General features: G+C 47.1%; 1 protein-coding gene across 1 annotated transcript in view; it reads left to right on the plus strand.

The window, feature by feature from the left end:
- The first annotated feature begins 915 nt into the window (after nucleotides 1–915).
- Nucleotides 916–12,873, plus strand: part of LOC115352484 (alpha-2-macroglobulin-like protein 1) — a 30,150-nt gene continuing 18,192 nt past the window's right edge. Inside the window, exons 1-10 of the mRNA XM_030040742.1 lie at nucleotides 916–1,508; nucleotides 7,224–7,386; nucleotides 7,737–7,789; nucleotides 8,699–8,716; nucleotides 9,219–9,378; nucleotides 9,989–10,073; nucleotides 10,908–11,022; nucleotides 11,358–11,472; nucleotides 11,886–11,995; nucleotides 12,475–12,642. Of these exons, the coding sequence (XP_029896602.1) occupies nucleotides 1,362–1,508; nucleotides 7,224–7,386; nucleotides 7,737–7,789; nucleotides 8,699–8,716; nucleotides 9,219–9,378; nucleotides 9,989–10,073; nucleotides 10,908–11,022; nucleotides 11,358–11,472; nucleotides 11,886–11,995; nucleotides 12,475–12,642 (1,134 nt within the window). The 5' untranslated portion in view covers nucleotides 916–1,361. The remainder of the gene's footprint in view (nucleotides 1,509–7,223; nucleotides 7,387–7,736; nucleotides 7,790–8,698; nucleotides 8,717–9,218; nucleotides 9,379–9,988; nucleotides 10,074–10,907; nucleotides 11,023–11,357; nucleotides 11,473–11,885; nucleotides 11,996–12,474; nucleotides 12,643–12,873) is intronic.

The raw sequence follows: 12,873 nt of genomic DNA on the forward strand, positions 1-12,873 counted from the left end.
TCAACCACTTCCCTGGGCAGCCTGCTCCAGTGCTTGACAACCCTTTCGGTGAAGAAATTTTTCCTAATATCCAATCTAAACCTCGCCTGGCACACCTGTGCTGTGGATGGGAACTCTGCGAGCCATGGCTTCACAGCAAGGACAAACTCAGCATAAGGCTGATGATGAACTCTTTAGGACTTTGTTATCTCTCCCTCCTTCTTCTGACTCTTCTAGAAGGAGAAGAAAAGTGGTCTGGAACCAATAGGGTCCAAGCAGCTGCTGGCCAGAGTGCCTGCAAACACAAGAACCGGGAGATCCCCCGCTCAGCTGCGGTACTGATGTGTTACCCTCTGGATTCCTGACTGGTGGAACCACAACATGAGATCCAGACGTTGCCCAGCTTTCTGCACGTGTAGCCAGAATAATGTATGGTACAGTGTAAATCATCTCATTGCTTCCTATAGAATACAAATATGCTTAATTGCTATAATGTGCCCCACAGCTATTTAAACAGCTAGGTGAGTACTCCACCTAGCTCAGCCCCATAACACTGTGTGGTGTAACGTCCTCAGAGTGGGTACAGAGACAGAAATTTTAACTAACTACCTTTAGTGTCTTTGAAGTCTTCTTGGTATTTAGCAGATAGGCCCCTTGATAGCTGTCACACCTTCCTTCAAACCGTGTAGAGTTTGAAAGGAACTCTGCTTGGGTCTGGGGGCTGGATGCAATAGCTGGTGTCTCTGCTGTAGGGAGCAAATATTTTCACCTTCTCTATGTGCAGTAAAACGAGGAGATAGAATCACAGCAGAACTACAGGGTGGGACAAGAACAAGCTCAGAGAGGAGGAAGGAGCTTTGTTAAACAGAGACTATCCCCCTGACTGAGCACACTGGTGTCCAGGAAGGGAACTACCCTGTGTGGCAGGTCCTTTCGCTCCAAGTGCCTGGGGACTATGGCTCTGCTCATCTGTGAACTGGCCAACTGCTTACTGTGTCCTATCCTTTACAGCTCAGCAAAGGAAGGCTACCCAAAGAAAATAGCAGAGGAAAGGGGTGGAAGCAAGAGAAGGGACTGATGAGATTGCCAGAGGAAGAGGAATAATCTCTGATACCTTTCCTCAAGAGGAAGAAATCTTCCCTGTCCCTTTCTTCATGCAGCCTCCAGAAAGATGGCACACCTGTGTACCTGGCGCATGTGTGTGTGTGTGTCATCAAAATAGCCGGTGCAGATAGAGCAGCATTGTGAACTGTGTTTAACACTGAGTATCTGTTTTGCATTGATGCTTCTTCCACACGCCTTTTAATTTCCAACTTTGGAGCCTGTGTTCAGTAATTGTGGGCAGGTCTCTATCACTTGCTGCGTGGTTCATCTCCTTTTGTATGCTCAGTCCTACATTAAATGGAAAAGGCACAGTCACAAGATTTTTAGGAAACATCCTGACTTTGAGCGTGGCCTCCTGCCCACATCTGGCAGTGTTCAAGGTATTCCACAAGGATCAGCTCTTCCAAGCTACTGCAATGTCTCAGGTCAGTTTACTGGAACTATTTCCATAGAAAATTAGTTTTGTTTGGTTCTTCCACCAAGAAGGAGCTCCTTGGGTGTAATCAAAGTTGCCACTTAATTGACAAAGTAAGTGGCTCTGCCAAAATTAAGAATCTCATGTAACTCCTGACAAATGGGTCCACAAATATATTATATGTAGTTGAAGCTTCACCACAATTACTCTTGTAGAACTTGCTTTATCTAGGACACCAAACTTTACCCGTAGGTTCTGGTTTGGGTTTTGATTGTTTGTTAACACTAGAGATGATTCCTAAGGCACAGCATTCAGATCCGGAAGTCTTTGTGGTTTTGGTTGAGCCAGTTTACCAACTTGTAAAGAGTTTTCAACTTCCATGAGTGCTTATCTACTTGACGGCTAGATTTGAATTTGCAAGTCAGCATGTTGTGATTCAGAGAAGTCACTATGCCTGGAGTGCTGGTGAGACTTTCTCAGTTCAGTGGGGTGAGTAGGAGAGATGAAGCAAGAACCAAAGCTTTGGTATTGGGCCACAAAGGTTCAGAAGACAATAGGGTCTATCAATGGGTTGTCTGGATTTTTGGAGTGTTAGCTAGAAATAAGCTGCACTAGTTATTTGTGCCCTTTTGTGAAAAGCTGCGGGTTTCAAGGTTCATACCTCTTCCTTGGAGAGAGATCCATGGCTCTCCCATGGTTTGAGAGCCTTCTTGTGAAGGTTTCCAATTCCCTTGGATATAGTTCCGTAATTCTCCAAAGCTCAATTCCAATTAACAATTTTAAAGCCTACAATCTAAAGTCTTGTGCTAGATTTCTAGGCAAAAATTTCAGAAGATTTGCAGTTCTTTGAATGATGTCAGTGTAGGAGCCAAGCATTGAGAGAGGCATAGAACAATTTACACTATGTTGCCTTCAAGCTTTCTGACCCAGTCAGTTCCTGCTCCTTCTGCTGTGTTTGTCCAGGTGTGTTCTCAATTCCTTGCTTGGCTTTAGTCGAGTGGACAAATTCTGCTGTCAAGGCAGCAGAAAGCAGGTGCAGCAGTCTACCTTGGCATTACGGAGAGATTTTTACAGAGAGATTCTTTTCAGGGATTCCATTACATTATGGATGCTGGTCAGGTTGCAGAAACATTATGGCCTCACAGATTTTTATGAACACTGCATGGACTGTGAAGTATTCTTAATACAAAGGTATACTTCACTACAAGGTTATCAAATCTCATTGTCTTTGAAGATGCTACACAGTAGTCATGGAGTGTGTGTATGTGTGTGTAAGAGACAAGCTGGAAATGTCAATGATTGAGAGCATGAAGTTTGTGATTGGAAAGGAAACAATGCAGGAGGCCCTAGGCCTGTATGAAGCTGGTGATGAGTGTCTAGAGGAGAATGAAGAATGGATTATTCTGCACTATAGGCTCTCTAACAGATGTGACTCTTTAAAGAAACTGATTATTTCCTCTTCTCTGCAGAGTCTCCTGTCAAAGTGCTCTGCAGGCATCAGTGCCTCCCCAGTACTCTTCTCATACAGAACATTGATACTATTGCCTTTTTGTTTTCTTCAAAGGTACTAAAACATTGGAACAATTTCCAAGGTGCCATTGTTCCTGAACCTCATTCTGAACCATGGAAGACATCTTCCATGACCATAGGTGTGACCTCTACTAAGTCTTCTCTTCTTCCTTTTCATTTTTGATTCAAGTTATCTATGGAGAACACATATCTATATGGTTTTGCGTTGTCAGTATGTACTATGTCCTTTGCTCCAGCTGAACAGTGTGTTTTTGGGGGGGTAGATCCCTTACTCCCCATGCGTCTCTTGGCTTAGCACTTCTATCACAAAGGCCTTCTCTGAGTCCATTTAGAGAAAGAAACTGCAGAACTAGAAACTACACACAGCCTTGCTGTGCTTTCTCTACTTCAGAGACTTCGTTCAGGTCTGTGACGCCTGTGCAGCTGTCAGTCACTGCCTTCAATGCAGATCCTTCAAATGTATGTTCCTGTGACTAAGAGCCAGGTTTGCTGAAGCCAAGCGAGGAATAGAGAACGCACCTGGGCAAACACGGTAGGAGCAGCACGGTGGGACGGGGTCAGAGAGATCTCCCCAGTGCTGGCCCCGGTGGGTGCAGCTCCTGTCAGAAGTCTGCCAGCAGCTGGACCTCTCTGGCTATGGTTTATTGATTTATGACAGATCTGGCTGGTGCTCTGTAGGAAAATCTCGGGTTTTAGACAAAAATTTCTAAGTTCGCCTGCCATTCTCAGTAACATGACCTTCTTTCATAAAGAGACAAGAATGGGGAGAATGTGTCCATCAAAATAAAAAGTGTCCAGTCTTCCTTACCTAGGAGCCTAGCACTGATTTAGACCAACTCAAAGCTGATTTCTGAAATCAGTTGGGATATTTGGCCTTTGGCCAGTTATCTCAATCAGTTGAGCAGTGAAATGTTCACTTGAGACAAAGGCAATGCGAACACTAACAGCTCCTGTGCATAATGTATAGCCAGCACGATGCATGCTTGTTCTAGAGCGGCCCAGTGATAGAGGTAGAATGGAGATCAGTCTTCCCAGCTTCAGCTGGAAGAAGAGTATAGAGAGCATTGGGAACAGGGATCCCAAGTCAGCTGGAAATTTCTACGGATCCTGGAACCTGGTTTTGCCAGACAGAGAGATCCCAACTGCCTGCTTGAGTGACGCTATGTTGGGACCCAGATATGGAACGCTTAGGCTGCATCAGCGCTACTAAAGAGCACTGGGAAATATTTCCAGGCACAGAACCGTAGCTGTCTATATTAGAAGGACAGTCCCTGGCACATTTCAGCCTGGGCTAACTAACGCTGTCTCACACAAGTCTCGGATGTAGTTTGTGAGTTAATGCAATCTGTGTACTGCTCACAACAGGCAGTTTACTTGGTGCCTGTGCTCTTCCAGAGGCCAGGCTGGTTAAACGGCAAGATTGTCTACCCTTCTCTACGGGTTGTCATCAGTGCTAGAAAATGTCCCGTATGTTTAATTTGTGGGTTTTAACCTGACCCTCAGGTTCTAAAACAGAACCAAAAGGCTGTATCCCTATATCCTAGACCTTTCAGGCCCAGACATGAGCAATGCGGAACAGGAACCAGTTCCTGAGGCCCCCTCCTTGCAAATGGGTGTTTCTGGGAGCTGTTGGAGCCTTCTGATGGCCAGCATATATTTCCATTTCCCTCATTATATGCAGGGAAGGAAAAGGCAAAGTCATTAGCTCATTACTGGTTGCTGGCTGGTGGTAGTGTTTCTGCAGTGCTTCCCTGTGCACATGCAAGGATTTGCTCCCATTCTCAAGCCAAACGGCCTAAGGAGCTCCACATCCACATAATCTGATCCAGAGCTGTTGAGCCTCTGTCCTGAGTGACAACACTGCCTGCTGCGTGCTGGGGTGAGCTCCTGCTGCTGGCTGCGCAGCAGCAATCCATCTCCAGCTGAAACAAAGGGACGCAAGTGACAAGTGATCAGGACCTGGCCTGGGTCACTGATCAGCAAAGTTCTCTCTGGTTGTTGTTTTTTTTTTTTTTTTTTTTTCTTCCATGAAAAGTCCATTTGGTCAGATGTCTCCATGGCAGCCTTGCAGGAGGGGATGTTCTGAACTGGTGGACGGCAGCCAGCGCGGCTGCTATTGGCTAAGGGGTACTTGGCACGGTACCCCCATCTCTACTGCTGCCTGAGTATAATGTCAGGAGAGGGGAAGAGGTGGGGAGAGGCTGGCTCCTCCCTTCATCCCACCACTTCATTTAGGCTGTGCTAGAAAGAAATTGCCCCCTAAAAACAGCCTCAGTGATTTTGGAGGAAGACGGCCATTGGAGACTGGGCAGCAAGAGACCCCAGGATGAGGATAGCTGTCCTCCTGAGCCTTCTGTTCCACATTGCGGCTGCTTTTCACCAACTGTGAGTGATGCTGAACTTCTGTTTCAGTCTCTTTCATGAATGCATCGGTCTAGGTAGATGGACCACATTCCATGCCATCAGCTCGCCTGCTTCCTGCTCTATCAGATCACCCCAAAGGGAAGCTGAGTTGTTTACTTTGCCTCCCATGCATTAGATTGACTTTTGTGAGTTAAAATACAAGCCACCTTTTTGGGGGGGTTTCCAAGACGGACCTTAGGCCCAGGGATGTTTGCTTCTCCAGTTGCCATGCCAGATCAAATCACTGGTGTCTAGACTGCAAAGTTATGAGGCCACTTCTTCTGAAGACTGCGAGGGATGGTTTTAGGGAGTTCAGGAGATGACTGGTGTAAGGAGTTTGAAAAAGATTATAGGGCTGTACTTAAGCTACTCAAGCAGAAGCTATTTCTCAAGTTATCAGTGAAGCAATCACTTTTCTGGTTTCACTGTTGCTTTTGAACATTGACTACAGCCGTGGCACATTGCTGAGGAATTCTGCAGTAGTGGGCTGCTGCAGGGAAGCTCTTTTGCATTTCTGAGCCTTCAGCCTGATGCCACCTCTGTCTTCTTTCCCCTGCCCCAGACATTACCTGGTGGTCATACCTGCTGATCTCCGCTACCCATCCACCCAAGTTGCCTGCCTCCATATCACCTGTTATGAAGCAAAGCTTCAAGTGAGTCTGGTCCTGGAGCGTGCTGCAGGACGTGATGTCTTAGTGAAAGAAACCATCCAGAAGGAGAAGACTTTCGTGTGCACTAAGTTCTGGGTGAGCCACCCTAGGCAAATGCCATCACTGACTTTCACTTCAGGAACTGTAAATCCCTTGTGTTACTCCCTAAGCAGGGATTACATGGACAGGGTCTGCTTTGCCTTGGAGTGAGCCTGCTAGGAATTGAAGTGGGTGGTGTCTAGGGATGTGTAGCCCAGCACAGTATCTGTTGGTCTGGACTGAATTCCCCTTCTGGATCTAATTTTTAAATTGAAGTTACATTTGTTAAAATCTACCGCACTTCTGGATACATAAGAACCCCCCACCTGGTTCCTCCTCTTCCATCCCAGACCAGTTGAAGCAGTTTTAGCTCTTCTCTGAAGGACTTGTGCAGCTCTACAGCTAAAGCCTGGGGAGATGGTGATTTGTATGACATGCTGCAGTTTCTGTAGGACCTGAAATCAGGCAGCAACTCAGCTCTTAGGAGCTATTGAAGAGCAGTTCAACGGAAATGGATGTCCTTGTTAGTTTTAAACAGCGTCTTAGAATTGATTAGTTGTTGGTGAGAATTTAGATCGAGGATAAGGCAGACATGCCTAAACAGTATCCCTGCTATTATATAGTATATTCTGTGCTGAGGCTGCTGGGGTCTTTGGCTGCTGGCATCAGGAAGACCCTCCTGTTGTCTTTTCTAATCTGGCTTTCTTACTTGTACATGCTGGGTAGTTCTGAAGGTCTAGCATTTGAGGCTGTGCTACAGGTCAATCTTTCCTTTGATTCTCTGCTACCATATCCTGCCTTTCGGGCATCTGCCCATCTTCCTGACCAAGTCTGAAGACTCAGGTGTCAGGCACCTGCTTGTCACCAGAGGCAAAATTCCTTAACCAGTGGGAAAAAGGACAAATTCCGTGACATGCAGGGCCTCCTGCTGTCATGTGGGACTGAGTGAGATCTGAATGGGATCTGGATCCAGATATTGGAGGGCATGTCCTGGGACAGGTGGAGGGGAACCGGTTAGTTCTTCCACTTTACTCTCAATTCCTGCTCAGGATCCCCAGAAGATTACCTAGGGGCTGCGTGCTCTCCTCTCTCTGTCTGTATAGGTTGCACCTCCAGCTGATGGCACAGAGGAGATTGCCACTGTCAAACTGATCATCACAGGCAAAGGGGTCAGTACTGAGGAGAAGAAAAAGGTCCTGATCCGCAAGGCCAGCAGTGGCACCTTCATCCAGACAGACAAGCCCATCTATCAACCAGGGCAGACGGGTGAGAACTGCAAACGGGAGCAACTGTGGGCCCTAGGCTTTCTGCTGGTAACACCATATGGAAAGCCTGCAATTGCCTGAAATTCATGGCCAGCCCTAGCAGAAGGCTTTGAGACAACATCTCTTGTTGATGTGATGTTTTCAGTGGCTGTAATGTCCAGCTTGTGGTGAGTGTGAAGTTGCAGGAGGCAGTAGGTCATTGTCCATGGTATCTTACACATGGGAATGTCTGTCAGTTGTTACCACAAATGTGTATAAAATGGAGGCAGCAGCTGGGGAAACAGATAGAGCAGGGGTCTGTAGGGAGGGACTGAGATCTGATAAAAATATTCCCTGATTTCTTGCCTTCAGTGAAATTTCGCATCGTGACTCTGGATGAGGAATTCATAGCACTCAACGATTCGGTAAGCCATCCCTGGGGGGCTGTGGAAAAGGCTGCCTTGTTCCATGCATGGATCCTACTTCCTTTCTACCCTGCTCATCTGCCAAAGCTCCAATTTTTCCACGTTTGTCCCTGGGCCAGACTTGGTGAGTGTCCAGAGAAGAATAGTAACTCAAGTAGAAGCTGGTAACTCAGGAAGATGGCAGAGGTGTACATGTCTCTTGCTCATCTTGGTAAAATGGTCGTGCGAGCACAAGCGTGGGACATACTGATTCCTGATGCGATGGTGTCGTATGGGGAGTGAGTAGTTTGCAAGTCAGGTTCTCCTGGGGGTGTGGTGGGGAGGAGTGCTCTTAATCTGGCTCCTACAAGTTGGAACGTGGGAAATTCTGATTAGACATTAGGAAAAACTTTTTCATTGCAACAATGATCAGATACTGAAACAGGTACCCAGAGAAGGCATTTTTGTCCTCGGAGATATTTAAAACTCAGCTGGAGAAGGCTATGAGCAATCTGCTCTAAGAAGACATAATTCAGCAGGGTGTTGGACTAGACAACCTCCAGAGGTTCCTTCCAAACTGTGATCCTATACCTCTGTAACCCCCTTAAGACTACAGCTGAGCCAGAGCTAGGTCTGTTTGGCTAGTGAGTTTTCCTGATGGAGGGCTCTGCCATGGAGTCATTAGCAAGTGCTGTGTGACCTCCAGACTGACTTTTCCTTTCCCTTTCTCCAGACCTTACTTTAATGGACCCACCTGGTAGTTCTCCTTTTTGGTGATGTTTGTTTTGCTTTATATTGTTGTCAGTGCTCTAAATTTCCAAGTCACTAGTTGCGCATCCTTCAGAGAAGGCTCTGCATCTGAAGTACCTTGTGTGTGTTGCCGGCATGCGTTTCTGTCTTCTAATGTTTTTGCTTTTCTTTCCTCTCCAGATTTCCCTGTTTCTTCAGGTGAGTGATGCTGAAATGTAGTGTTACAGTAATGTTGATGGCAGCCATTTCACTGGGTTATTCATATTCATTTCCTGGTAGATTTTACAGACCTGTGAGTGGAATGGTAGAACTTCAAGATTTCTTAAACTAACATACTCCTAATGGCTTCTGTTTTATGCTCTTGAGGTTGTGCTCCCAGTTACTTCAGTAGAAAACGGAGTTATTTTAGACTTGCAAGAGTATGGACAGATCAACTTAGACCTTTACAAAAGTGGTTAGAACTGTGAAGGATCTTTGCTTGAGATCAGAATTTAGAGAAGGATAGAAGGAGACTCAGATGCTGGGAGCAGAATCTCAGCATTATATTGTCTTCAAAATTTCTTAACTAGCCTATACCAAACCTCATTCCTTAGCTGTAGAACCTGGTAGTCTGCAGCACTGAAATCCTGAAGCTCGATTTCTATGGGGTGTGGATCAGTTTGATGCTGGAACAACTGTTTCTCCTTTCTTGTGGGTGTAGGACCCTAAGAACAACCAGATAGAGCAGTGGCTGAATGTGGTCCCCCAAGACGGCATTGCAGATCTGTCTTTCCAGCTAAGTGATGAGCCTCTGCTGGGGACATACGTCATCAACGTAACCAATGCAAAAGCGTACGGCAGCTTCTCCGTTGAGGAGTATGGTATGAGCATGTGGGGGATATGTCTGAGTTGCAGAGAGGACCTTGCACTCTTGATCCAGGAAGCTGGGTGTTTATTCCATGATAACCATCCTGGGATCCTTGGAAAAGTAATAGCATCTGTCACAGAAAAGGATCTGAGCTGAGGCTCAGGAGAGAGACCACTTTGGGACCTTGGGTCAGTGTGTGGGAGGGATGTTGTGCATAGCTCCAGACCTTTGACACCGAGACCTGATTCCTGCAGGTCTCTGCATCAGACAAAAAAAGGTCATTTAGGATGGGCTTTTCCAGAGAGCATGAAGTCCAGTGCCATCCTACTTCTCTTTCATCTCCTAATTAACTGTGTTGGGAGTCTAGTCTTCTCTCAGTGCAAATAGCTGTCAGAAGTGCAGGGACGTGGACACATTTGGGTTTTAGTATGGGAAGGAGCAATCAACCAGGGACTACACACAAATCTGTTAAAGCAACAATGGAAATCTTCCCTTTCCCCTTCTCACCACCTTCCTTCTCCATTTCCTGGCACTTATTCCACCATAGTCTATCTTCATGTTGATTCTCTGGAAAGGCTGTCCCTGGCCAGTGTTTCCTACAGTTCTCTGTTTTTTCCTTCCAGTGCTGCCAAAATTTGAAGTGATCTTTGAGATGCCAAATCAGATTTATGTGCTAGATAAAACCTTCCTGCTCCGGGTATGTGGCAGGTGAGGATTTTGCTTGGAGTCGTGGCCCTGTGTTAATTTCTGGCCTGATGAGCACAAGGTAGCTAGGTAATCATGAGGAGCTCCGGGGAAATTTATTTACCCTTCAGTTACAGGAGGCCAGAATCTTCCATGGCAGTTTGCACCCTGATGCAACACAAAAAATTCCTATAGCTATCCTTCTGGTAGTCTAATGCCCTTTTTCTAAAAATACTCCGCAAGTCTCTACACACAAAACCTGGGGGAGCAACCTACCCCTTGACAAGCAGCCATTTGCGAGGCAGAACATGGCAGATGTTTGATGTTCATCTCCCTGCAGAACAAACTCATGGGAAATGAAAGGAAGCTTTTCCAGGTTATGCTCTAGAGGAAACTAGAGAGAGGCAAAAAGGAATCTCCCCAGGTACAGTCCAAGGACAGCGCTAGGGTTAACAGCCTCTTGTAAAGGTGCTTTCTTAATGAAAGGCATTTTCTTAATCGTCCATGCTTCCGCTCATAAGATGGTGCATGCCTTCAGCATATCCTGGGGTTATTGCCGGTGATGCTGATGTAAAGTGCGGAGCTCTGTGCTGAGTCAGCACCTACAACACTCTGATTTCCCAGAATAGATTAGTTTGGCACTAATTATATCACAGGGTCCTTCATCTCCCATCACTGCAGTGCCCCAGCCTGACCCTGCTTACTGGGTCAGGGCTCCTGGGCCTGCTGTGTGGCTGCCACTCTTGTGCTATATTGTGAATATCCATGAATAAGTGGTCTCTGGGGCGACGCAAAGCAAGCCCTGTGTTCTCTCACTGTGTGTGACTGTCTCTTCTTTTCCCTGCTCCCCCAAAACAGATACACCTATGGGAAAGGTGTCCAGGGGATGGTTCATGTGAGCCTTTGTCAGAAGATAGCCCCGTTCCTGCCCAGTGCTTCGAAACCTGACCTCTGTCAGGGATTCAACAACCAGGTGAGGTGCTTAGCAGGAGCTGAGCTGTGTTCGGAGACATTCGTGCTCAGCTCCAGGGTAAGGCAAGGCTGCTGAAGGCTTTAGCTGAAATAATAGCGATGTTACCCCATGGTTTTGGCTCCCTGGCCAGTGGTCTACTGGTGCTGCCTCTTAGTAACCGTGCCTGGTGACCACGACTGGGTGTGTGTCACGTGCCTGCTCCGCATTCTGGACTGCTATGTCAAAAGGCAAGCTCCCTGAGAGCAGGGATTTTGCACTGCTGTTTCTGTGCCATTTGGGTAACTTCTAACGTCAGTGCCTTGCTCAGACCTTGTTTCCTCTCGCTGTACTTTCAGACAGATGAGACGGGTTGCTTCTTCACAAATGTGAGTCTGTCCTCCTTCAGTCGAGACTTTCGGTACTATCGGGACAGCATAGTTGCAGAGGCCTCGCTGGTGGAGGATGGCACAGGTAACTCTGGAAACATCTCTGGTGGCTGGGAAGAGGCATGTGAAGATGCACGAATCTTACCAGCAACGCTGGAGACTTTCGGGCTAGCGAGGGCTCTGAGCTTTCTGAGCCCGTTGGGGCCTGCCATCTCACCTCACAGGTAGAGACAGAGCCAGCGGTTCTGACGGCATGACACACTCACTCTGAGCGCCTGCTGTCTCAGATGGTGAAGCTTAGGGACCTCGCTAAGGGCTAGAAGTGAGTGGGAGGAAGACTAGATACCCAGAGCCCTGGGCAGATCCTCTCCCTGGTATGAAATGCAGCTGAACATGTGCACCAGTATTACCAGTGGGTCACTCTGCAGGGAAGTTGCTGAGGCGTGCTTGGCTTCCTTGCTCCCTCCCTTACGTTTCTGTCTCGCTGCTTTCGTTCAGAGATACACGTCAATGCTTCCCACAAATTACTCATCTCCAAGATTGGCGGGATGGCCTTGTTTGATGATGTGAATTCTTACTACCACACTGGAGAGACGTACAGGGGGAAGGTAATTCCCAGTTACAGTCCTTTGGAGGGGAGAGCGTGAGCAATGCCTTCACAGTGACTCTTACCTAGCGTCTTTTCCGACCTCACCTCCAGCCAGGGGCTTGGGAGGGCATGAATGCATCCCAGAGACAAAACTCGAATTGTCAAAAGTGAGAATAACACCCAAGAATGCCATTTGCCAAAAAACGTTTGAGTAGCAGCAGCTATGGGGATCCATATGTGGGGTGCAAACCCAAACATTTGGAATTTCAGCAGCCAGGAGGCCTTCTGCTCTGAAGGGTTAGAGAGCATGGGGGTGAATGAACACAGTAGTGCAAATGATAATAGGAGGTGACTAGTAGCAGTGTTGATAATATTGTTAGTGACTGAAATGGTGACCTTGCTGTCTTTGGAAATGCTGCCCCTTACTTGGAGAAGCAGGAGATTCTGTCCACTGATTAGACCCTTCTGCTCTTTTCTTGCTTACCGCGATATTCTCAGATTAAAGTCGTCAACTACCAAGGAAAGGCACTGAAGCACAAAAAAGTCCTCCTCGTAGTACGTTGCGGTGAACGGCAATTTAAGCAAAAGTACATCACTGGGGACTCTGGGACAGCTTCATTTAGCCTGAACACAACTACTTGGAACAGCACCTCGGCCTCCCTGGAGGTAAGTGAGGAAGGGTCTGTCTTCTTGGCAGGGGTATGCATGCACGTCAGAGCTATTTACTGCCCCGCAGACGTCTCCCTCATTCATGAAGGACAGTAATTCAAACCTGAAAAACCTCAGCATGTTCTGGATCTTGGCTCCCTCCGAGACCTTATTCTCTGGATCCCAGTTGCTTTCCTCATGAACTCTCCACACAGAGACCTGTGCTATGGTGTTGCTCAGACCTGATCT

This window comes from Aquila chrysaetos, chromosome 17, assembly GCF_900496995.4.
Source record: "Aquila chrysaetos chrysaetos chromosome 17, bAquChr1.4, whole genome shotgun sequence".
NCBI lineage: Eukaryota > Metazoa > Chordata > Aves > Accipitriformes > Accipitridae > Aquila > Aquila chrysaetos.